Source organism: Chelon labrosus (genome assembly GCF_963514085.1).
Source record: "Chelon labrosus genome assembly, chromosome: 23".
NCBI classification, from domain to species: Eukaryota; Metazoa; Chordata; class Actinopteri; order Mugiliformes; family Mugilidae; genus Chelon; species Chelon labrosus.
The window spans coordinates 17,599,099-17,622,739 of NC_140356.1; the positions used below are offsets into that span (position 1 = coordinate 17,599,099).

The window sequence follows — 23,641 nt, forward strand, 5'->3', positions numbered from 1 at the left end:
GTAAAACAGCGCAAATGGATTTATTATTTGCGGAAATCATACAATCAAAGATACATCATTGCTCATATACGCGTTTCATGTTAAAGTCAAATAACTTAAACAGATCTTCCTCAACAATAAATTTATTTTTAATGTCAGCAACCGGAAGTGTGGTGTTTTTTGTGTCCGGCTTTGGATCAATCTGTTGGGAAAAGGACCGTGGCTGAAAACTTCGAAAAAATGGGAAAAGTAACAGGCGTGAAGTCTTTATCGTTGCATCCGCTGTGGAGATAAAGAACAACAGCGATGGATCCGCATGTTTTCTCCCCGAAGTGTTTTCCCAACTGACAATGGCATCGAGGGAGGAAAAAACGCAGATTTTCTCGCAATTCCATTGAAAGTAATTTTTACTCATGGAGAAAGGAGCCAGTCGGGAGTCATGAGCACAGGTTTGTTTCGTGGGGGAGCTAACTTAACTCAGCCAAATCATGCTGTGCAAACGGCTGGTACGGTTAACAAACGCCAAATATAAGTGCTTTATGAGTTTATTCGCAGAAAATGAGAAAGAAAACAGCGACTTCGGCGTTGTAACGGTCGATAGCATCCACTCTATTTTTACCCAGCCACAGTTAATTACAGTTTTTCTTAATAACAGCTTTCAAAAAGATATAAAAATGAACGGTCCTGACGTCTATTTTTAGTGCTTTCTGAAAACACAATCGTAACTCTCAATCAGAAATGCCCTTTCTGTTTGTTATTACAGCCTCTGTTGCAGCTGGACGGGGTTAAATCCTTTGTCTTAAAACATCTGTCCTGCTGTTGATGCAGCAAGTCGGACTTAATAACAAGCTGCAACGTTTACACATAATGTTAAATAGTTTATTTCGTCTGGGCGCCTTCGGTGACTACTATTCGGCAAATGGCAAAACTTTTTTTTTTTTTAAACTTTAGCACAGTTACCTGGCGTTGCCTTTCACGGCCAAACCCTAGGCCAGATTCCGCTCAAAAATCTGGAAATTTTAGATATATTCGTTTTTTTCTTATCTACACGCCTCCGTGCACATAATTCAATATCACAAATAGCGAGATAGGATGTATTGGCAAATTCGGCTTATAGATAAAGACGCTAAGTATTAGTATTTTTAAGTTTTCCATGTTTTTTGCTTAGCTCCGCTATCCTCAATGATCTTTTTTATGTTAGTTGGGATAAAGTTGAAGTTTTCTAATAAAACACGTGTCCCGAATTGAAGAGTGAGTCTTAGTTGTAAGGAACAAACGTTACTTTCTCCTGTTGTTGACGCGGTTTTGTTTATAACCCGAGCGAGTTTATATTTAGTCGTTTTTTGAACGGGAGTTTTGAGCGAGGCTGCATCTGCAGCGTGGACTCGGGGGGCAGAGCGGTTTTTTCGGTGCTCGGCCTTTTTGGAAACATCCGCTCGATGACTCCACTTCTCGTGGTGTCGGCCAGTAGAGTGGAAAATATGGTCTACAATCTAAATTCTCAGCTTTTTATTAGTTTTTTTTTTTATTATTTAATCTTTATTCAACCAGGTAGTTTCCTTGTGTGATTCAAAATGTGTCATCAGTTTGAAATATAATTGTAATTCCTGTGGGGGGGAAATACATAATAAAACTAGTCTGACTCAGGTATGACGCCAAAAACATGGCACGAAAGTGACATGTGCATTATTTTGAACCGAGCAGTGCGTGGGTTCAAACTGCTAGGAAGACTGGGGGAAAAATAAGTGTATGGTTAGTTATTTAGAAAGTGAAATTGCACCGAGAAAACAGAAAATAATCACATCATCTTATCTACAACACAATGTTTGTGTTGTTGTTGTTGTTGAAACGGTTTTGAACCGGGCATACCACACATACCACGCTCTTTCAAGAACAGGGAAGGAAAAAGGGCACAAATGTAATTGGGAGTCTGAATTGAATAATCCAGTAATCCGGCGAACGAAGTAAAACAAGTCATATGTCAATTATCAGTTAAATAGTAATAAATGAAAGGGTAGCAGGGAACAAGAAGAAGAAGAAGACTTGGACGACTAATTGTGACGTCTGAATGTACTTTAGACGTTACTCCAATCCTCATGTCTTACCCTCTGACTCCTAAATTAACCCGTTGACCTGAGCTTCAACCCTGGCTTGCAGCTGTCTCTGCTTATATTTGAGGAGGCAAGGATGAAGCATGCGTTTCTGTGCCTGATTCATTTTAAAGGAAGTGTGTGAGTAAATGTTACTTGTCTCTAAATCTCCTCCCTCTTTTTTCTTTATATATTTTTTTGTTTTTACGTGCAGGTGTGAAGAAGCCTCCGTTAGCTCCCAAACCTAAACTCCCTGCCACCACCAAACCCTCCCCCCCGCCCATCGCCCCTAAACCGGGTCGTCTTTCGCCGACGTCGGCCGCCTCCCAGCCCTCCCCGGCGACCCTCAAGAGGGAGAAGCCGGCCGTCGCGCCCAAACCGTGCATCCCCAAATCCGCGGCCTCCTCTCCGCCTGTTTCGCCCCCGCCCCCCAAACCCGCCGAAGCGGCCCTGACCCTATCTCAGGAACAGCAGGAGGCTTTAGCGGATAGCCTCGCCCTTCTCAACTCCAAAAATGGGATTTTATCGGACACCGGCAGACGTGAGTCGGATTACATCATTCCCACCTGCTCCTGCAGCCTCCAGGACTGCCCCCAGTGCGAGCCGCTGGAAAACGGAAGTGCGACCGAGATTGGGGGCAATTTGCACAAAGAGCCGATGCAGAATGGGATTACCACAGAGGGATTTACGGAGAAGCGGCCGAAAGAAAAAGGAGAAAACGGAGAGGAGGGAGCAGATAAGGGTGAAGGTGGACGGATTATCAGGAAGCCCAGGGATAAACCTCAAAGACAGAAACATCTAGATAGGGGACTGGTGAACAAAGAGGCCCAGAGGACTGAGGAGCAGAAGGAGAAAGATTCAGAGAGGGTGAAACACCAGGAAAGTTCTGATCTTCATGTAAAAGTTCACACAGATTTAACAGACTCAAAGTCAGCCTGTGATGTTGCAGGCAGCATCATTGTCTTTTCAGGCGTCGCTCTGCTTCAGTCTTCAGCGGAACACGTCCAAGTAGAAAACAGCCATCCTACCAGCAAAGCGTCTCCCACCAGGTTGCTCCCTGATATGCCGGTCCCTGCCGCTCCCAGTAAGCCTCTCCCGGTCCCGCAGCCGCGTAAATTCAAGAAACCGGCGTTGGTGAGGCAGGACGGCATGGAGGGTGGTGGCGGTGCTCAGGAGCCGGCGGTGGAGGAGCAGGAATCCGAGGGGAAACCAGCTGGTCTGTCCGTCACGTCAGAGAGTGAGGAGCTCGGACAGGACACGTGTGAAGACCCTTCACCCCGACGAGACTCAGGTTTACAAGATGATGAGGTGGACGCGCCCGTGCCGCCTCCCCGACAGACGTCCCTCTCCCCGCGCCTCCACAGGACGGTCCACACGCCCCACTCTCTTAACAAAAACACCTCACACTCCTTAGTCCTGCTCTCACAGCCCGACTCATCGAGCCACAGGAAGGAGGGCGAGGGCCGAGGGGTGCAGGAGGACGAAGAGGACGGCTACGGCGACTTTGAGCGGTACCCGATCACCCACAGCCTCCCCAAACAGATCAAACTCGGCTGTCAGCCCAGGAGAGCTTTCTCCGCCGAGGATCAGCAGGAGTCACCGAGGGCTCCGCCAAGGAAACCGCAGCGGCACAGCCTGCCTGCGCCTCCTCCGCTCCCCATCTGCCCTCCTGCGCCTCCGCACGCCAACACGCCCATGCGGGAGCTGCCTGCGCCCCCTCAGGAGAAAACAGCCTGGCGCTTCACGCGACCCTGCGTGACGTTTTTCAGTCGGCAGATCCCCACGAGGAGCAGCGTGCCGCCAAAAAGCCGAGCCCCGGCGCTGGGGGGGAAGCAGAGGGCTCAGTCCTTCTCCGCAGCCGACCTGGCGACCCGGCACGGCTCTCAAAAGAGGAGCCTCTCCTTCCGGAAGCTGCTGGAGCTCCGGCTGTCGGTGAAGATGCTGCCAAAGCTGCTGGCCAAGGGAGGGCAGTCCCTGGACTGCACCAGCGTGGAATCACTCCGGGGTGAGAGGAGCCTGGAGCGGCCCAAGAGCTGCATCGGGGACACCGCCGACATCTGCGGCGAGGAATCGGTGGAGTACGAGAACGTGCCGCTGTACGAGGAGATCCCGGAGTATATGAACCTGCCGTTTCACAGCGGGAGGCTGGGCTGGCCGCACGACCCGGACGCGGACGATTCGGACATCTACGAGGTGCAGGATCCCTACCACAGATGCCAGGACCACGAGTACGAGAGGTGCGGTACTTTACTCAAAGCATATTGCAACTAATGATCATTTTTAGGATTATTTATACGATGAGATTAGACTTTATTGATCCTTGGGGGGGAAATTTAGGTGTTACAGCTGCAGGGGAAGACAGTGCAACAAGTTTTAAGTAACTCGCTAACTACTACCAGAGTTTGGAGAAAAAAAACACACATCTGTTCTTATTTTAATTATTAATTGAGTAGCTTCTTGTCCCGTGCAATTTCCCAGAAAAAGAGTAATCTGAAACCCACAAATGTTCACTTCACCGTGACTTTTAGTGAACAGACAAAGCAAGTGTTGAGTTTTCTCAATTAGCCAAATAGTTTTTGTCCGTCCGCACTTATCCTGTCATCGTCTTTCTGAAGCGATACAGCAGCTCACCCGCCAGAAAAACCCCTGAGAACATGTCCTGTCGAGGTCGAAAACAGAGAAAGACCTTTTTTTAAAACCCAGCAACAATGGCGCGCTTGTGTTTGTGTATGTGAGAAAAAAGAGCCCCGGTGGTTGACGTAGGCTGAGATCCAGTTTAACTCTAACTGCTGCAGCCCTGTGATCGCAGGTGACCCCGCAGCCGAGTGTGGGAACCGCAGAGCGTGCGACAGGTTGCGCAGGTGAAGTGGGAAGTCTGGCCTTTGAGCCGGGCGGGCGTTTGAATTTGAATAGAGCATTGATGTGCAGCAGGTCGGCCTGTTTTCCTGTGGGTTATTTCCAGTGGCCAGGGCAGGAAATGTCTGAGAATCGCAGAAACAGCCACACAGCTCTCTAGAACAGGGAAAATAAACCTCCAGCAACCACCAGCCTCCTCCTCCTCCTCCTCCTCCTCCTCCTCGGCCCGCCCGCCCGCCCGCCCGCCCTCGCACCGGGTTTAGCCTCTCCTTAACCTCACCGCTCCACTTTTCTCCCCTGTTTCTTCTGTGAGAACATCGGCCCCGAGGTTTGTTTTCACTCTGAGCAAACGGCCGGAAAATTATCTTTTTTTACTTCTTTACAACTACGGGAAAAGCTTGAAGCAAGCTAGGAGAATTACAATATCTGAGGAGAACTTTAATTTGACTGTGTGCGCTGAATAAAATTAATTCAGTAATTAATTCAAGATATGTGGCATGATTTAGTGTGGGAATATCAGCAGCTAAAGCTCCTCCAGCAGGTTTCTAACTTCGCTTTATGACGCCGAAGAACTGGATCATGGCCAAATATATGTTTTAATATATATTCTGTCTTGTAGGGAAAAGAAAAAGCACTTTAATGTCGGTGGATTATATATTTTGACCTCTAATAATTAGATAAGTTAGAATAAACGATATAAAATATGGATAAATTGTAAATAACAGTTTTGCAGAGCCAGAAATTAGAAAAGGCAGCTGTACGCATTTGAAACTGACCCGTTTAATTGTGTCTTTAACATATCGTGTGGCATAATATCGCTTTAGAAATTTATTTTGGGAGCCGGCGTTCGCTTTGGCTGGAGAAAACCCAAAACAGCCGGCTAAAAGAAGCTTTAATAAGGTAGCAGCAGCTAACATTTAGCATTTAGCTCTTTATAAATAACCTGAATTCATTTCAGAATTGCTGGTGACTATCTATTAATAATTAATTGGCTCGGGCATGTTTCCTTTTTCCTATTTCCTCTGCTCGGGCCGGGACGCGACCAGCGACGAGGTCAGGGGCCACGCCGGCCCGACGCCGACGCGCACAAACCAGCCGCTGAAACAATTAAGATGTGCTCTGCTTCTTAATTCTGTCTGGTATGCAGAGCAGTTGGCCGGGCGTTTGTGTGTGTGTGTGTCGGAGAGGAGAAAGAAAGAAAGAAAGAAGAGAGCGAGTGAATCTGTAGTGTTTCCCAGGCATCTGAGCCCGTTCAAGTTTATGTAAGTAGCCCCCGGGGCTGTAAACAAGTGGCGCTCTGTGCCTGACCCAGTAGAGCTGCTGAGAAAGCATACGGGGAGCTGAGGAAGAGCCGGAGTGAATTTGAGATTTTAGGTAAAAGAGTGAGAAAAACCAGGAAGTGAAAGGAAATGTGAGGTTTGTTTTTTTGTTTTTTAGAGATCCACCATGTTTCCCATCCAGTATCCAGTCTCAACCATCGACCCCAGAGCCTCCAGACAAAATTAATTCCTCCTAACCCTTAGTCTTAGTTCATCCTTTGATATCAGACAGCTTAAATCTACAGAAGCGACTCGGTAGAGCCAAATCAAAACATTAGTAAGACGTGAGCGCGTGTCGCTGCTTGCTTGCACCGTCTTGGCGGACCGAGCTGTGTTTGTGGGAAGAGCCGAGAGTGTTTTGTTTTGCTGCCGGCCCACGCAGGTAGAAATAAAAACACATAGATTTTAAATTAAAAGTAAATCAGTATGCAAATAAACGTACGCACGGTGAGTACGTGAACACGTCAGTCGCTCAGCAGCTATCAGGTTGCAGTTGTGGGTGTTTTTTTGTGAATCGCGCTTAAAATAACCTTCAAAATCTTCGCTTGTAAATGAACTAGAGCAGTTATACAGTTAGTTTTATATTTGTTTTAATTCCTGCTCTTCCACTAGACTCCCCGACCGCTCCATCTGTCACGCGTCCACTGTTTAGTTTCTCCTTTGTTCCTTTATTTAACGGTAGCGGTTGTTTTATTTTTCGGTTTGTGTCTTGTCCAGTCCAGGGACTTTGAAACTCCCCTCAGCCTCCCCGCTAACACGTTGTCAAAGTGTAATCATCAACATTTTCCGTTGTAAAACCCCCGAATACACTGACTCAGGCGCGTCCGCGAGTAAAGATTGTCCCCCCCCCCCATACATTGCACAAGGCTTCTTTAATCTTTATTTATCCAGGGAGGTTCCTCCAGCCGCCCTGTCCCGCTCCTCTTTCACGGATTCAAACATTCCTCGTAAAGAAGAAGAAGAAGAAAGCTAAATTCTGCTACGTGTCCCGTTTTTAGCCTTGACCGTTGTTTGTGCTGAACGTGCGGTCTCTCTCTCTCTCTGTGTGTGTGTTTTTGTCGAGCAGCAGCGGCGGCTGGCTGAGGCAGGACGTCCACTCGGAGGAAGAGGAGATCCACAGTTCAGATGAAGAGGATGACAGCTCCACCTCCAGCAAGGAGCACCTGGATGAAGCAGACAGACAGGTACCAGGGATTTCACATCACTGACTCACTTTCGGGCAATAAAGTAATTAGATGTGACACTGAAACGGAAACATTTACCAGTTACTGCTTGACCTGAAAACCTTATTACATTTCTGTTGTTGTCATACCTTCAGCTTCCACGTGAGTTTACTTATTATAATAAACATCTGGTGAAACGTTCTCATGTTCTTCCGCAGCGGTTGAGTCTTTGCAGCTAGAAATAACCTGTTACTAAATCTACATTAGCTCAGATTTGATAACTCTCCTCGCCAGAAAGGGTGAGAGACTCCCAGAAGAAAAGGATTTTATCTGCTTCATCCTCTCTCTCTCTCTCTCTCCACGCTTTAGCCACCGGTTTTTCCATCCAAGTTGTTTTCCCACCGCTGCTCAGTAAACGTTCGTCTCCCCTTTTTCCCTCCCTCTTCTCTTTAACGTCCATGTTGCGCCTTCCTAACGCGGAGCTTGTGACTTTGTTCATCTCGCTATGACGTGATTATCTGCTACCCCTGGCCTGGTTACGCTCAAATTTTAACGTTGCTCACACAAGATTTAGATAAAAAGTTGTTCCACTTTCTACTCTCTTGTGTTTTGGTCCTTTATCTATATATCCAGTTATTAAACGTAACTGTGCAGACTGGCTCAGGCTCTAGGTTTAAGTACTTAACATTTAATGCCACTTTACACGGACAAATTAAGAATCCACATGAAAGAAATAAGGATATGTTCAATTTTTAACACTTTAGTGGACAAATATGCTTCATTTATGCACCAGAACTGTCCGGAATATTCTCCAGAATTACCTCAAAGCTGCTGCATGCTGAAAAAATACGGTTTTGTCGAGAGGCTTTGGAGCAGAACTTTCAAAAGACTCTCTTCTTGATTCGTTTCCGCCCCAACGAGTCTTTATTTCTTCCCGATTCCCCCAGACTAACAGAGGGTCATTCCACGGCACGTGTCTGCTAATTGCATGTCCAACAAGTTAGCGGTGTTAAAAGTTGTTGCGTTCCCTTTTGACAGCACTAGTTTATACGTTTTAAAACTAGCCTTGAATGCTTTAATACTGTCTGTATCTTCATTCAGACTTGAAATAAATGTTCAAAGGCCATTTTCCAGTGTCATGTCGCCAGTGAGCGTTTAAGGCATCTAGAGTGTCCTGCACTCCTGGTTAGCGCCGGTCAGATCCCTATCGCCGGCTATTTTCCCTCTCATGCAGGTGCAGAACATATGTACCAGATAGTTCTTGGCTGTGGTCTTTACGCCGTGTTCAAGCGCAACCTTTTGGTTCCAGACACGGGGTAAACATCACAGTCTGCCTTTGTTGCAAGGAAAATACTTTGATGTCGGTCTGGCAACTCCTCCTCCTCCTCCTTTTCCCTAAATCTGAGCAATCGGAGGCGGACGGCGCAAAGCTAGCACGACCCAGAGAACCACGGTAGCCACATCGACGGGAGATAAGAACCGCGGTTATCCTTCAGTACACAACTGTTACGGCTTGTCAGCTTTTACAGCCTCCTCTCTCAGATTGATTGGTTCTTACTAGTGTTTTAGAGACTAAGGTCTATTCACGACCTCCCAAAATTGGATGCTAACTGTCTTCTAGCTGATCCATGAGCAGTAGACTGCATTTATATCAAATTATGATGTAGAATATGAAGGTTTAAGGCGTCCACTTTCATTCACAGATTTGTAACTAGGTCGTGAGTGTGAATTCCCAGATCTACTTGTATCCTGAGTATTCGCAGGTCACAATGGACGACTCATATCTCTGACGGTGACTAAGCTGTCGCCGCAGCCACAGGAGACTGCGTGCACACGTGCTGCCAAGTGTGTTTGTTGCCCGTCACAGCTTTCCAGAAGTGGGTGTGTGCTGAAACGGGGAGGGGGTGTGAGCAAACACAGAAGGGCCCACGGGTTCAAGAATAGCTCCCTCAACGGCTGAAAGAGTTTTGTTTCTTTCTTTCCCCCCCCGTCCTGCCCCGTGACCCTCTCCGTGATACTGTCAGCACCTGTGTCCCGATGCCTCTCAAAGCTCCGGGGTATCACAAACACAGGCTCCGATAGGACCAGTAGGACATTTCTGTCAAGCGGAGGCCAAGGCCACTGTCCAAATTAAGCCGCTGAGAGACCGCCCTATTACCATTCAACAACACACACCGTCACAAAGAGACGGGGAGACGGGAACAGACCGCCGCTCTGCTTTCAGGCCCCATTGAGCCGCCGTTTAAAAGAAACCCCCGATGGTTTTTTAGACGCTGGTGACGGCGATCATGGTGATTTGCAGTGAGCCTGTGAGCGAACGCCGAACCGAGCCGCTGTGGGTTTTTTTTTTGCATCTTTTGCAGCGTCGTCGTCTGACATGTTTGTTTGTGTGTGTGTGTTTGTTTGTGCCCTCTCAGCAGGAGGACGAGATGAAGAGGAAGAAGGTGGTGCACATCGCTCAGGAAATCATGAGCTCGGAGAAAGTGTGAGTGGGCTTCGAGGTGAACCGGGTAGCACGTGATGTCAGTGTTTAAACAGCTGACTTGACTTGATGTCTTTCTGCTCTTCTGTCAGGTTTGTGGACGTCCTGAAGCTGCTTCACATAGTAAGTATCTTTTATTAAAGGAGTGTTTCCCTGAGAGCGCATAGCGTAATAAATGATACTGAAGGTTTGGTACATTATTCTTCATTGTGGACGTGAATTAATTTGCTTTTGGCTGCCGTTGTCTTTAATTAAGAGTCAAATAATGGTGTAACTCCGCAGCCGAGGGTTTTAAAGTTGCTGTGTTGGAGGGTTTTTGGTCTAAATGCACGGCCACAAGGAACAAGGATGTGAATGAATCCGTCCCATCATTGAGAAACTCTCAAGGGAGTGTTTATTAACTCGTCTCCTGTTAGATAAGGAGTTTTGGTTTTGGATCTGGTGTAGCGAACTTCACCATGTTACGTATGCATACTGATTTATGGGGCTATTTCATAAATCAAGTTTTGTTTTCGATTAAAGGAACAGTATGTAGGATTGTGGCCAAAACTGGCCAAAACTGGTACTGCAATCACTTTCAAAATACTGTAGAACGGTGTATCCCCTCCAACCTCCCCCCTGACTCGAGGTTGCCAGGTTACCGAGGTAACGTTAGGCTGCTCAACACGTCTCAATTACGTTTCACATTGCCGTAATCGACGTGCTAATGTTGTTTTCCTCGGCGTTTCAGCATAATGACAGAGAAACGGGCTCATAATGCTAATGCTAATGTTAGCAATGACGAATCGACGTTTTTATTTCCCAAACAATTCCTTACCTTTTCAATTCGATGACCCACCTCCTCTGTATGCGCTAACGTAACGTTACTTTGCACGAACATGCATAACTTTATTCGACTGTCGTGAATATTTTAAATGTCCATTTACATTATGTACAAGTAAGTTAGCCAGGAGAAGATTAGCAACGTTGGCGTCTGTCTTCAAATTCTTCTCCGTTTTCAGCCGTCTCCATCTTTCAAAGGCATCTCCTGTACAAATCCTTGTTTTATTTCGGACTTTGTCACGACGTAGTTCGGATTCATAACGAGGTCTTTTAGGTTTCGTAACGTTATATTTGTTTTATCCGACACGTTTGTAGCTGCAGCTGCGGTAACTAGAGCAGAGCTGGCAACCCGGAAGACGAAACTCTACTGACTTCGTGATTGGTCGAAATGTGGAGGGTGGCGCCTCAGGCCAAAACACAACATGACAACATCAACATCAGTTGAGGGCTGCAACTTTCACTTTTAAATGACAATATCCTGGCCGGACCACTGTTGTCAGTGATATAAGTATTTGAAATGAACATGATTTCTTCATGTCTAGTGACATATCAGGGCCATTTTATGATTAATTGAAATACATTTCTTACATACGGTTCCTTTAAGCTTGAAGGTGGGTTTACAAACGAGTAGTTGAAATCAATATAGCAGAGGTTGAATTATCCCGACCTTTGCTCTCTAGTGAGATTAATCTCCAATTGCGTCTATTGCTCCAGTAATCAAAGTAGCCACCAGTTAATCAGTTGCTTCAGCTCTTTAAGCGACGTGTATCCTGACTCATCTGACAACTTCACAAGTCCATGTACTTCCATTATGTCTTTAGCGAAGTCTAGAAGTACGTAAATGACGTTTCTCTTTAAAGGAACCGTATGTAAGAAATGTATTTCAATTAATCATAAAATGGCCCTGATATGTCACTAGACATGAAGAAATCATGTTCATTTCAAATACTTATATCGCTGACAACAGTGGTCCGGCCAGGATGTTGTCATTTAAAAGTGAAAGTTGCAGCCCTCAACTGATGTTGATGTTGTCATGTTGTGTTTTGGTCTGAGGCGCCACCCTCCAGCTATCGACCAATCACGAAGTCAGTAGAGTTTCGTCTTCCGGGTTGCCAGCTCTGCTCTAGTTACCACAGCTGCAGCTACGAACGTGTCGGATAAAACACGTATAACGTTACTAAACCTAAAAGACCTCGTTATGAATCCGAAGTACGTCGTGACAAAGGAATGGAATTGACCCTCGACTTCTGGATGCTATATTCTACCATGTTTGTTGGTATAGGCTAAAAGCCCCGTGCTTCCGTACATATAGACGGTGGATTTTCCATGGTCGCCCGTGCTAAATGCGTTCATAAAAAGCTTTATATCGCACCACTAGCAGGGTATGAAAACAATCTATGTTCCGACTGAAACGTGGTATTACAGTACATCTTTACGAAATATTTGGCTAATCGCCATTAGTAAATTTTTGCGATAGGCTACATAATTACTTCGCAAAACATCTCTCATGAAGCATAAACTTTATTAACAGAAAAAAAAACTTACTGTGTAGGACTCGTCACTTGCCATTGGAAGCTCCTTGTAGCAGCCTACGTTCCTGCTGGCAACCTCGAGTCAGGGGGGAGGGGGAGGGGATACACCGTTCTACAGTATTTTGAAAGTGATTGCAGTACCAGTTTTGGCCACAATCCTACATACGGTTCCTTTAATAAAAAAGCTAAATATATAATTCACAAACATTCCCCGACCACTACAAGTCTGCGGTACATGTGCTCGGCTGCTCGTGATTTAGATTTGAAGGGTATAACGGCTCATCATGTTGCATACATCTCTGATTTGAATGAAAAGTGGGACTAAGGGGAACCATGTGACTGATTGACGTCTGGTTTCTGTTTGGTTTTAATCAGAGATGTGCAGGCAAACACTTAATTGTGGCTTCTAAAGTCAGAACTTGCAAGATTTAGGTTTATTCAGTGTAGTTTAATCTTAATATACTAGATATATCGAGCTCTTTCTTGCAGCATAAACTGTTCCTCAATCGCATTTTTGTTGGCCAAGATTCTTAAAAGTGTTGCTGAAAAATCGATAGTCTTTTTTTAATTCGAGAGGGAAGCTGCGCCTTTGTTTATGTACGTCCCAAGGACAGTCTGTAGCAGGCGTGTCCTCGGGGGGGGGGGGGGGGATCCCAGGTGAGAGAGTTTAGAAGACCCACTCCGAGGGTCCACCTGTCTGGCCGCCTCAGACAGACGCGGCTTTTAGCGAAACCGCCCGCAGGATTAGTAGAAAACCTCGTCCTGTGGTGCGACGGGGGGGGGGGGGGGGGGGGGGCGTGCAGCTCTGTCCAAGAAAAGAGGTCAGATCGCATTCTTCTCTGTCCGCGGACGGCCTGGCCGTGCAGCAGCTGCTTCCTCGGGCCACAGAGACGACCTCCTAGACACGCACATGCCTCAAATAATCCCTCTCTGTGTGCATTTATGTATGTGTGCGTGTGTGTGTGTGCGGTTTGTGTGCAGGTGGGTGCGTGGGTTTGTGACTCGGTGCTGCATACTTGTGGCGAGTCATCCTGCTGACATGTTGGAGTTTTTCTCGGCCCCCTTTCAGTTGAGCTTTGCATGTTTTTGTTGCATTTTAAACTCTTGGTTTGTCAGTTTACCTGTCGCACTAAAGAAGTCTGGACACTTTCCCCCTTGTGTCGTGAAGTAAACTGCATCAAGAACAATATACACTCACTTGCCAGATCATTAGGTACATTAGTGGAAAATAATGCATCCTAATAAAACAGTCCTGGACTAAATCTTCTCGTCATGAAGGTTGAGGTGTTCCACATTAGTTAAAATAACAGAGAGCTGTTGATTCAACTGAGTTTTCATCCTGGAAGCTGTCGTTTGTGTTTCTATTATTTTGACCATCCCGTCGTAGTCAGCGGGCTAGGCTTAAGTGTTTAATTCAATCCAGTTTAACAGCACCACAAACTACACCCTCCTAAATCGCAGGTGTCAAACATACGGCCCGCTGGCAAAAAGCAGCACGCCAGAGGGTCTGATGTAGCCTGGTCGTTACCATCCTACGTTTCCGCCCGAAATGTGATTTCGGTCTCGCACGGAGTCTGGCCCAATTGCACTTCCGCGGTTCGCGTGTAACCGCGCCAATCAGCGAACAGTTGAGCGATGACGCGGAACTCGCATGCCCGAGTTGCTTGTAGTCCAGCGAAGCTTGTAGTTCAACAGCATAGCAGCAATGGCGACGGAGGAAGAGACGCTAGAAGCCATCCGTGAAGTTGTCTCAACTCTCGAGAGCATCACGGAATTAAAACCAGAACAAGAGGCTTGTCTTGTCGGTTTTATAAACGGCAAGGACGTCGTAGCTCTCCTTCCAACTGGCTTTGGGAAAAGTTTGATTTATTTAACTGGAAGCGGAAGTGGTAAGCGTAAGAGCCTGAACTCCGGCGCACAATATACGTCATTACCAAACGTTGCTGATTGGTTAAGGGAACTCCAATGATTTTAAACCTCAAAATAAGCATCCGCCCATTACGGAGACAGATTCCTATTACATTGGGCCAGACTAACATGCCAGACCGAAATCAAATATCGGGCGGAAACGTAGGATGGTGACGACCAGGCTAGGACTGATCAGGCCTTCAGCATGAATTTGAAGTGACTTTTTCAAAGAAAATAACGACAACTCCAGATTTTTTTCCGTATGTTTTAGTCAGAGAAGTGGACAGAACACAACACTGAGACCCAGGACAAACATTCTCCTAATTTACTTGAACTTCTTTGCACTAAAACATATGGAGTTATTTACAGGTTATTGTGCTGTTATCTTACCGGTCCGGCCCCGATTGAGATCAAATTGGGCCGTACGTGTAGCCTGGTCGTTACCATCCTACGTACTTCCGCCCGAAATTTGATTTCGGTCTGACACGTTAGTCTGGCCCAATGTAATAGGAATCTGTCTCCGTAATGGGCGGATGCTTATTTTGAGGTTTAAAATCATTGGAGTTCCCTTAACCAATCAGCAACGTTTGGTAATGACGTATATTGTGCGCCGGAGTTCAGGCTCTTAACGCTTACCACTTCCGCTTCCAGTTAAATAAATCAAACTTTTCCCAAAGCCAGTTGGAAGGAGAGCTACGACGTCCTTGCCGTTTATAAAATTGACAAGACAAGCCTCTTGTTCTGGTTTTAATTCCGTGATGCTCTCGAGAGTTGAGACAACTTCGCGGATGGCTTCTAGCGTCTCTTCCTCCGTCGCCATTGTTGCTATGCTGTTGAACTACAAGCTTCGCTGGACTACAAGCAACTCGGCAGGCGAGTTCCGCGTCATCACTCAACTGTTCGCTGATTGGCGCGGTTACACGCGAACCGTAGAAGGGCAGTTTGGCCAGAATAACGTGCAGACCGAAATCAAATTTCGGGCGGAAACGTAGGATGGTAACGACCAGGCTAGCGTACGTGGCCCCCGAACTAAAATAAGTTAGTCCTAAATGATCATCCAGTTGAATCACCACCTTTCTGAGGCTGTTTTAACATAAACTGAACATTATAACTGATTTTTATACTATAAGGTAGTATAAAATTTGTTTTCACTAGTGTACCTAATGTTTTGGCAACTGAGTTTGATATTTTCTATTTTATTTTCTAAATCCATGTGACAAAATATTGGTTTGTATTAAATATTGAATAGACAGGATATATAATCATTTAATTATCTGATTAATTAAGACACAAGATTAAAAATAAACGTTGAAAAAAATAATTTAATTGGGTATTTTTTTTATTTCTTATGTTTTGTTTATGGCCAGATGAACTCACGCTCGTTACCTAATAATTAAAGTTACTGTACATACGAGCCGTGGATATGAGACAGAGAGAGAGAGGGATATCTCTAGTCAACCAGGACGTTGGGATCCTGCGTGGCCTCCCTGCTTCCTTCCAGGTGGATGTGTGTGTTGGCCCACTGGACGAGGCGCAGAGTGCTGACTCAGCTCCCCGTGTGTGTGTGTGTGTGTTTGTGTGTCACGAAATACGTGCGGAGGGGAAGGGTGGAGGTGGAGGGGGTCAGTTTATGAGGTGATAACCAGGTGTTCCTGTTCAGCTGCCATGTCACGTGACACCCTCTGCTACACCCTGTGTGTGTGTCTGTGTGTGTCTGTGTGTTAATGTCAACTTTGCGCGTCTCTTTGCAGGACTTTCGGGATGCTGTTGCCAAGGCAACCCGTCAGAACGGGAAGCCGGTGGTGGACGAGCGGATCCTCAGCCAGATCCTGTACTACCTGCCTCAGCTGTACCAGCTCAACCGGGACCTGCTGAGAGAGCTGGAGGACCGGGTGGCGCACTGGTATTTTCATTTTATCGTTTTACTGTGTTATCATTACCGCACGTATCTCATGTAGCTTCGGCAGTAAAGTTTTTTTTTTCAGCGCCTTCATTGCTCAGAATGAAGTCATGGGTATGTATAATCAGTTATAAACACGCCTGCAGTGTCTGCGTATTATGTAGGTCACTTATAAGGCGTTCAAAATAAAGCTTTACTCATTTTTTAGAAAATAACAATGTAGAATCTGGAGAATATAAGGGCGTACTGAGGAAATTTAATTAAAATAAGAAGTGGTTTGGTGAGTCTGAGCACCTCAGGCAGCGCGCTAACTCTCTGTTGTTAAAAAAAAGGGGAAACAATAACATCTTAAAATCCATCCTAAACCAATCAGTAGCCAGGGTAGTACAAGCTGGAGCCTGTTTCTGATTTACACCTGTGAGCAGAATCCCTCATTTCTTTAAAAATGCTTCATCTACTTTCACAAACACAAAGCCTTTCCGTTGGCCTTCTGACTGGTCCGTTGTCCACCTATGCAAATCGTCCAAAATCAGAGTAGTATGCAACGTTAGAAAACAGTAGTTTGATTGGAAACACCATGAAAAGTAAAAGTACTCCGCTGGTGGTTGGATATAATCATAATTTACTACTTAACCACTCATGCTGACTCCTGACCTGGTTCGCAGACTGAAGGGAACTTGTTTTTTTGTTTCGGTTACAGGAGCGACCACCAGAGACTGTCGGACATATTCGTCCAGAAGGGCCCCTACCTGAAGATGTACTCCACCTACATCCGCCAGTTCGACAACAACGTGGCTCTGCTGGACGAGCAGTGCAGGAAAAACCCGGCGTTCGCTGCCGTCGTCCGAGAGTTCGAGGTAGAGCTCGGAGGCGGTCGTTTTAAGTTTAGGAAGGACATTACTTACATGTGTTTTCACAGAGAATGATGGACAGTTTTACTCTGTCCAACAAGATCTTAAGTTTATGTCTTTGCTATGTTTACGCCAAGTGTCCACACTACTCTGAGGATTTAAGACCTCTTAAACAAAGACTGTTTTACATTTATAAGTTGTTTTTTTTTGTGCCTTTTATTGGATAGATGTAAGTGAACAGTGAGAGACAGGAAGTTGGGCGGCGAGAGAAAGGCACGGGCTGGAATCAAACTTGTTTTTAGATTTTAAACACTCCAGAGTTGCATTTCTCTGTGTGTTTGTTTTGTCTCAGATGAGTCCAAGGTGCGCCAGCCTGGCTCTGAAACACTACCTGCTGAAACCAGTGCAGAGAATCCCTCAGTACCAGCTGCTGCTCACAGGTACCAACACCCCTCCTCCCCATCCCACATTCGCTCCTCGTTCTGGTTTGCTCTCCGCACGCTGCTGCTGCTGCTGCTGCTGCTGCTGCTGCTCGAGGCTTTATTGAATCACGGCGCTCTGTTATTGGCAGCACGAGAATGAAACTTGGGCCGAAGCCACGCTACACTGTTTTAATCTTCCTCTGCGTGTTTGGCTGTACACTGCCACCGAGTGGAGAATCACACTGACACAAACTTGATGGTTCATTAGGTACACGAGTCAAAACCCTCTAATATAAGAGTCCTGCACTAAATCTTAGCTTCGTGAAAGTTACGTTGTTCAGCATTTGTTTAAAATAACCGAGAGAGATGTTGATTGAGCTGGGTTTTCATTTTGGAGGCTGTGGTTTGTAGTACTATTGAATAGTATTTCCCTCGGGGATAAATAAAGCATCTATCTATCTAAATCAGTGGGCTACGCTAAATAACAGAAACACTCCAGTCTTTAATTTAATCTAGTTTGACTGCACCACAGACGACATCCTGCAAAATCCTTCATAAAGTTGAATTACCACCTTTTCTGACACCGTTTCAACATAAACATTATAACGTTTAAGATGCTTTAGAACAAGGTTGTCAAACTCATTTTAGTTCAGGGGCCACGTACAGCCCATCTGATCTCTAGGGGGCCGGACCAGGAGCATAAAAGCAAAATAACACTATGAAAATCAACAACCTGAAATGTCTTAAGAAAAATAAGTACAATTGCTGCTCACTGTTAGCATCTGGAGAGTTTAGTTCTGAGTCCCAGTGTCCGGTTATGTACGCAGCTCTTACTAAAACAGTGCGACCCCTAGTGGACAAGTTAGGATCAGCAAATACTTTCATAGCGAAAGAGCACTGACCTGTGATAGACACCTGTTACCTGCCCCCCGCCCAGCTGGGATAGGCTCCAAACCCCGTCCACTACAAGTTAAATATGGCAAATTCATCTCGCAGGCCAGATTGGACTCTCAGGTGGGCCGGTTTTGGCCCCTGGGCCGTATGTTTGACACCCCTGCTTAGAAGATTTAATACACGACTGTTATATTAGAATGCATTCGTTGTTAGTAGTGTTCCTAATCTTTTGGCAAGTGTATTTTAAGGCTGCCTCCACACTAAACATGAAGATTTTTTATTTTGCAACGGAAAACATATGATATAAATTTATAAAAGTTGTACTAAATGTCCTTAATGGGTGTCAGTGTTTTTGTTCTACATAATAAATTGATCATGGCGTCATTCTTTTTATCTTTTTATCTTTATTTAAAAACTTCTTCTTTCTTTCTTTCATCTCTGTGCCACGCGGCTCCGTACGCTCTCCACCTTTCCATTTCAATATTAATTCAACCCTCTTTGCTCTCCTCCAGATTATCTGAAGAACCTCCCTGAAGACTCGGAGGATTACAAAGACACACAAGGTTAGATAACGAGCAGTCCTCCTCCTCCTTAGTGTCTTATCGTTTTTGTTTTTTGCCGAACGCTGATGTTTTATCTCTGCCCTCCGTGCAGCTGCACTCGGCATCGTGAAGGAAGTGGCCAACCATGCTAACGACATAATGAAACAAGGGGTAAGGTTAAAGTTAAAGTCGTATGCTCTGAAGTCGCGTCGCCTCTTTTTCTGCTCACCTTTTGTGTCGTTGTTGTATTTTTGCAGGATAACTTTCAGAAGCTGATGCAGATTCAGTACAGCCTCAACGGGCATCATGAGATCGTTCAGCCGGGCAGGGTACGTGTCGCTAAACTTGCTGCCGACAGAATTAACCTGTAAAAACATGCGCCTCCTGTTATCAACCAAACGTGATAATCGCAAATAAAGCGGTTTAAAGCAGACGTGTTGGTGCTTGCAGGTGTTTCTGAAGGAGGGAACTCTCATGAAACTGTCTAGGAAAGTCATGCAGCCACGGATGTTTTTTCTGGTGAGCAAGAAGACGACGAGTTCACAACAATTTTAATCTGCAGTCACAGTTATCACAGTCTCTTTAAACGTGATCTTTTTGTTTGTCCAGTTTAACGATGCACTAATGTACACCACTCCGGTCCAGTCTGCGCAATATAAACTCAACAGTGTCCTGTCTCTGGCTGGGATGAAGGTAAGAGACGAACACATCTATCTATCTATCTATCTATCTGTATATCTGTATATATATATGTGTTTCTGCTGTGTCCTCTAGGTGAGTAAGCCCAGCCAGGAGGCCTACCAGAACGAGCTGAACATCGAAAGTGTCGAACGCTCTTTCATCCTCTCCGCCAGGTCAGCCCTCGCTCTTCGACTACACCATCACATGTTGCTCGTTATCCGCCGTTTACCTTTTAGAAAACACCTTTAGCAGTTGTTGTTGTTGTTTTTCGCTGAGAGTTACGTTGTGCTTGCAGCTCGGCCACAGAGAGAGACGAGTGGCTGGAGGCCATCGCCAAGGCCATAGACGACTACACGAAGAAGAAGATAACCTTCATTTCGAGCCGGAGTCAAGAAGAGGTAAAGCCGTGAATCTTTAGGGATGCGTGTCCAGTGCTTTTAAGAGTTATTTCACCCCGTCAATATCAACCTTCAGTGTCTCTCCACCCAGGCGGCGGAGGGTGTCGTCGACAGCGGGGCCCCGCTAGGTTCAAAAGCCCCCATCTGGATCCCAGACCTGAGGGCCACCATGTGCATGATCTGCACCTGTGAGTTCACGCTCACCTGGAGGAGGCATCACTGTCGCGCCTGTGGGAAGGTCTGTAGCACTTTAATCACTCCCTCGTTATGATATTTAAATAACCACATTCTCATCTCAAGCTACGTGTGTGTGTGTGTGTGTTTGTGTGTCTGACAGGTGGTGTGTCAGGCGTGCTCGACCAATAAGTACTACCTGGAGTACTTGAAGAACCAACCAGCTCGCGTGTGTGATCAGTGCTTCGAGAAGCTGCAGGAGAATAGTGAGTGATTTCCTGAAAACCAAGCAGCGCTAAGGATCTCGTATAATGAATAAACCAAATGAAAAGATCAGCAGACATAATTAATTCACTCTTAGTAATAAATATTTCTAAATATGGATCCAAAGCTTCATCAGCTGTCCTAAAGCTATTAAAAACGCAGCTTCAGATTAGAGCTCCAGATGTGGATTAATCTGCCGCTGAAAATAGTCCCCCAGATAATGTAGAGTTTTATCCATTTGAATTTTAAGATTAAACTATACATATGTTATTAAAGATCTATGTGTTTAGTTGAACTGAACAAGATGTTTTTGTAGTATTTTTTTGATATTAACAACAACAAATGTTCTGAATACTTACAGTATGGTCTTACTCTCTAGTCTAGTTTTGTTCTATTTGTGTTTAATTCATTTTTTTTTATATTTTAGGTGACCGCTGTGCCTCCACATCAGTTTCTCCCATCAAATCTGGAGCGTTCTCCTTCACGAGAAAACAGAAGAAGATTCCTGCTGCACTAAAAGAGGTGAGGAGCAGGAACATTTGCTCATACAGCGCCTACGAAAAGTTGATATCACTCACTAACTCACTCTCACAGTCGCTGGTAAATCAGTTTTCCTGGCTACAGTTACACCGTGAAAACAAAAGATCACTCCAAGCAACTAATAGGCGGTTTCTGCGTCAATTTGACACTGTAGCTGCAGCAACAACAGACCACAAGAGCCGTGATTGGTCCACTTGGTAGTAGCGTGTTTCCGCTTTAGTATTTCCGGCTGCTTCTCCATCTCCACAGTTTTCAGACTGATTGTTTTGGATCAATAAAGATGGAACACATTGAGGCAAGGTTACAAATATTTGTATTTGACTCGTCTTCTGCGAAATTTCAGGGAAAGTTTCAGGCGCCGTTGTTGAAAGTGAAGCAGGAAGTAGAAAGAAAAATTAACCTGAGTGACAAAAAAGACACAGCGCCGACTAGTGTTTGGAAGGCGTATTTACAGAGCGAGCCAGACCGACGAGCGCACAAGTACAAATGTCCCTCAGACTAGATGCTTTGTTTGTCAGACACCAAACACATCATTTCCAGCACCAAGCATGGAGGTGGCAGTATCATGCCAATTCAAAAAAGCCTAATTATATTGACTATAATTCCATTTATAAAGGAATTAAACATCCAACAGAGTGAATACTTTTTACATGCACTCAGCTGTGTACCGTACATGTTCGTGTATGATGTGTGTATTTATTTTTCTCATGCTGTTTTCCCAGGTGTCTGCCAACACCGAGAACTCCTCCATGAGCGGCTACTTAAACAGGTCAAAGGGCAACAAGAAGCAGTGGAAGAGGCTGTGGTTCGTCATCAAGAATAAAGTCCTGTACACCTACGCCGCCAGCGAGGTACTCGTGCCGCACGAGCTGATGTTTTTTTTCCCAGCTTTTTTTCCACCTTCACGTTTAGTAATTCTTTTTGGTCTGTTTAGGATGTGGCGGCGCTGGAGAGCCAACCCTTGCTGGGTTTCTTCCTGAGGGAGGAGAAGAACGGGCCGGCCCAGAAGCTGCAGTTCAAGCTGTATCACAAAAATACACTGTTTTACATCTTTAAAGCCGACGACATCCCCACAGCACAGAGGTATGTCGCTTTAAATCACAGGAAACGTCTGTAAATAAATAGTTTTTGGTGGATTTTGTGACTGTTTTATTTTCAGTAGTAGCTCATCGTCTCTGTTGTTTCCCTCAGATGGATCGAAGCCTTCCAAGAGGCCATGATTCTTGAACAGTAATCCCCAAGTCGTATCACAGCCTCGGAGTCATTTGATAGACGACTTACAAACGCCCGCCCCCCGATTGGTCGTAGGGGTCAGGGGTCACCGGCTCAGGAAGGACTCCAGGTGGACTGTCTCCTTTAAAACACAAACCCTGGCGCAAACTGAACGCGGAAGCCCCGGGCTGCTTTGCCCCCTCAAAGAACCGGGTTCCGCTTCTCTAAACGTATTTTTTTCCTTTGCCACCGACGAGAGTGAGTCGCAGCTGTGGGTTCAAATGTCAAGTCCAGAAGCACGTGCGCGGAAGTGAGACCAAACAGTTTGTGTCTGTGTCGCTTAAAGCCCTCGGAAATCCTTGGAAGTCTGAAGTCTGGGAAAACGAAATTAAAATGCCGTCGGGTGAAGGAATCACTTCTGTTTGAAACTAAATATACAAAAACACGATAGTAAATTATGGATGTTAATTGTCATGGATGTCTATGGGGAGTTTAATAACGTAACAAGGTGGGATTTTACTGTGAAACTCTTCAACAAGCAAACAGGAAGTTCTGCTCTTTTAGATGCATCTCTCTGGTTTAGAGATTTTAATATTTCATAGTCCTGGTTTTAAAATTTTTAAAAAATAACATCCTGGAGACAACTGGAAATGTCACAATTATTGTAGATATTTTTTTAAATACAAAGTGTATTTGTTTTGCCTGTTTAGCCACATTAGCAATGGTTAAAGGGTCATACTGTGTATATGGATGTGAAAGAACAAACCTTTTTTTATATCGAGGCCGAGAGCTAATATTTATAAAAAAAAATAGGAAGATTTATTGTTTGAAAAGCGCAGGCTGCCACTTATTTTGGGAGTCGAGGTTTGTTAGGGAGGTTTCCATCAAAACTTTTTATAGAAAATGTTTTTTTTTTTACGAGAGAACACTGTGCATGAACTATATTTCTAAGAAAATGCTTAAAAAAAAAAGGAAAGACATTTTGAATTGAACAGTTTGCCTTTGCAGACGTCGTGCCTTTTAAATCTCCTGTTTTGAGATCAGCTGCAATAATATAGGTGCTTTGTTGGGAAATCTTCACAGTATAGGACAAATTTAAGCATCCAGTTTGAATGACTACTCACTTTCTGGTCAGGGTACTCAGAATTTCTACTTTTAAATTTGTACTTTTGTCTTTTTTTTTTAGTTTTGCCGAGCTGCAAAACCCCGTTGTGGCAAATGTGTTGATTTCACAGTCGGATCAATTTAAATCCTGCTTTTTTTTTTTAGTGAAGGAATAAATAAGTTGCCGTAGAGCTTCATGTACCCCTCATTCAGATCCCAGTGAGGATAAATCTGCAACCGCCTGTTAATGAAGATTCACGTCTGGAGCGACCGAGCATGTATTTCTCCCTGATTGTACATTAACATTTGTAAACATCAGCTCTATCAGAGTTAGAGTCTCTTATAAACGTCATTTCTAAACTGTCAGGCAACAGTTTTTAATAAAATATATATAAATATATATCTTGCGCTCCTGTATTCATTCATTTCCAGCTTTCTTACTTCAAACGGTGTAAAGCCACAAGCCGTGGACAGCGTATATACGCTCGCTGTCACTGCTTGATTAAAA

The 23,641-nt window shown here is 45.1% G+C and overlaps 1 protein-coding gene across 2 annotated transcripts; it reads left to right on the forward strand.

Annotated features, from left to right (window-relative positions):
• Window positions 1-219: 219 nt before the first annotated feature.
• fgd6 (FYVE, RhoGEF and PH domain containing 6) lies at window positions 220-23,509 on the forward strand. Of its 2 annotated transcripts, none has more exons than XM_084573947.1 (21): window positions 220-428; window positions 2,284-4,306; window positions 7,311-7,428; window positions 9,825-9,892; window positions 9,982-10,012; window positions 15,903-16,054; window positions 16,752-16,908; window positions 17,255-17,342; window positions 18,731-18,781; window positions 18,873-18,931; window positions 19,018-19,089; window positions 19,211-19,279; window positions 19,370-19,453; window positions 19,535-19,614; window positions 19,737-19,839; window positions 19,916-20,077; window positions 20,177-20,279; window positions 20,705-20,799; window positions 21,540-21,668; window positions 21,752-21,900; window positions 22,009-23,509. In XM_084573947.1, the coding sequence occupies exons 1-21, from the start codon at window positions 296-298 to the stop codon at window positions 22,049-22,051; spliced, it is 3,969 nt and encodes a 1,322-aa protein (XP_084430073.1). In that variant the 5' UTR covers window positions 220-295; the 3' UTR covers window positions 22,052-23,509. The 2 variants fall into 2 exon arrangements, with proteins under 2 accessions (XP_084430073.1, XP_084430074.1); XM_084573948.1 differs by having other exon boundaries at window positions 19,931-20,077.
• Window positions 23,510-23,641: the final 132 nt, after the last annotated feature.

Excerpts from the sequence above, each read along its gene's own strand:
- fgd6 (XM_084573947.1), top strand. The coding sequence starts at position 296 with ATGTTTTCTCCCCGAAGTGTTTTCCCAACTGACAATGGCATCGAGGGA. Across the intron at positions 7,429-9,824 it reads TGGATGAAGCAGACAGACAG|CAGGAGGACGAGATGAAGAG; the intron begins GTACCAGGGATT and ends GTGCCCTCTCAG. Across the intron at positions 21,901-22,008 it reads GACATCCCCACAGCACAGAG|ATGGATCGAAGCCTTCCAAG; the intron begins GTATGTCGCTTT and ends TGTTTCCCTCAG.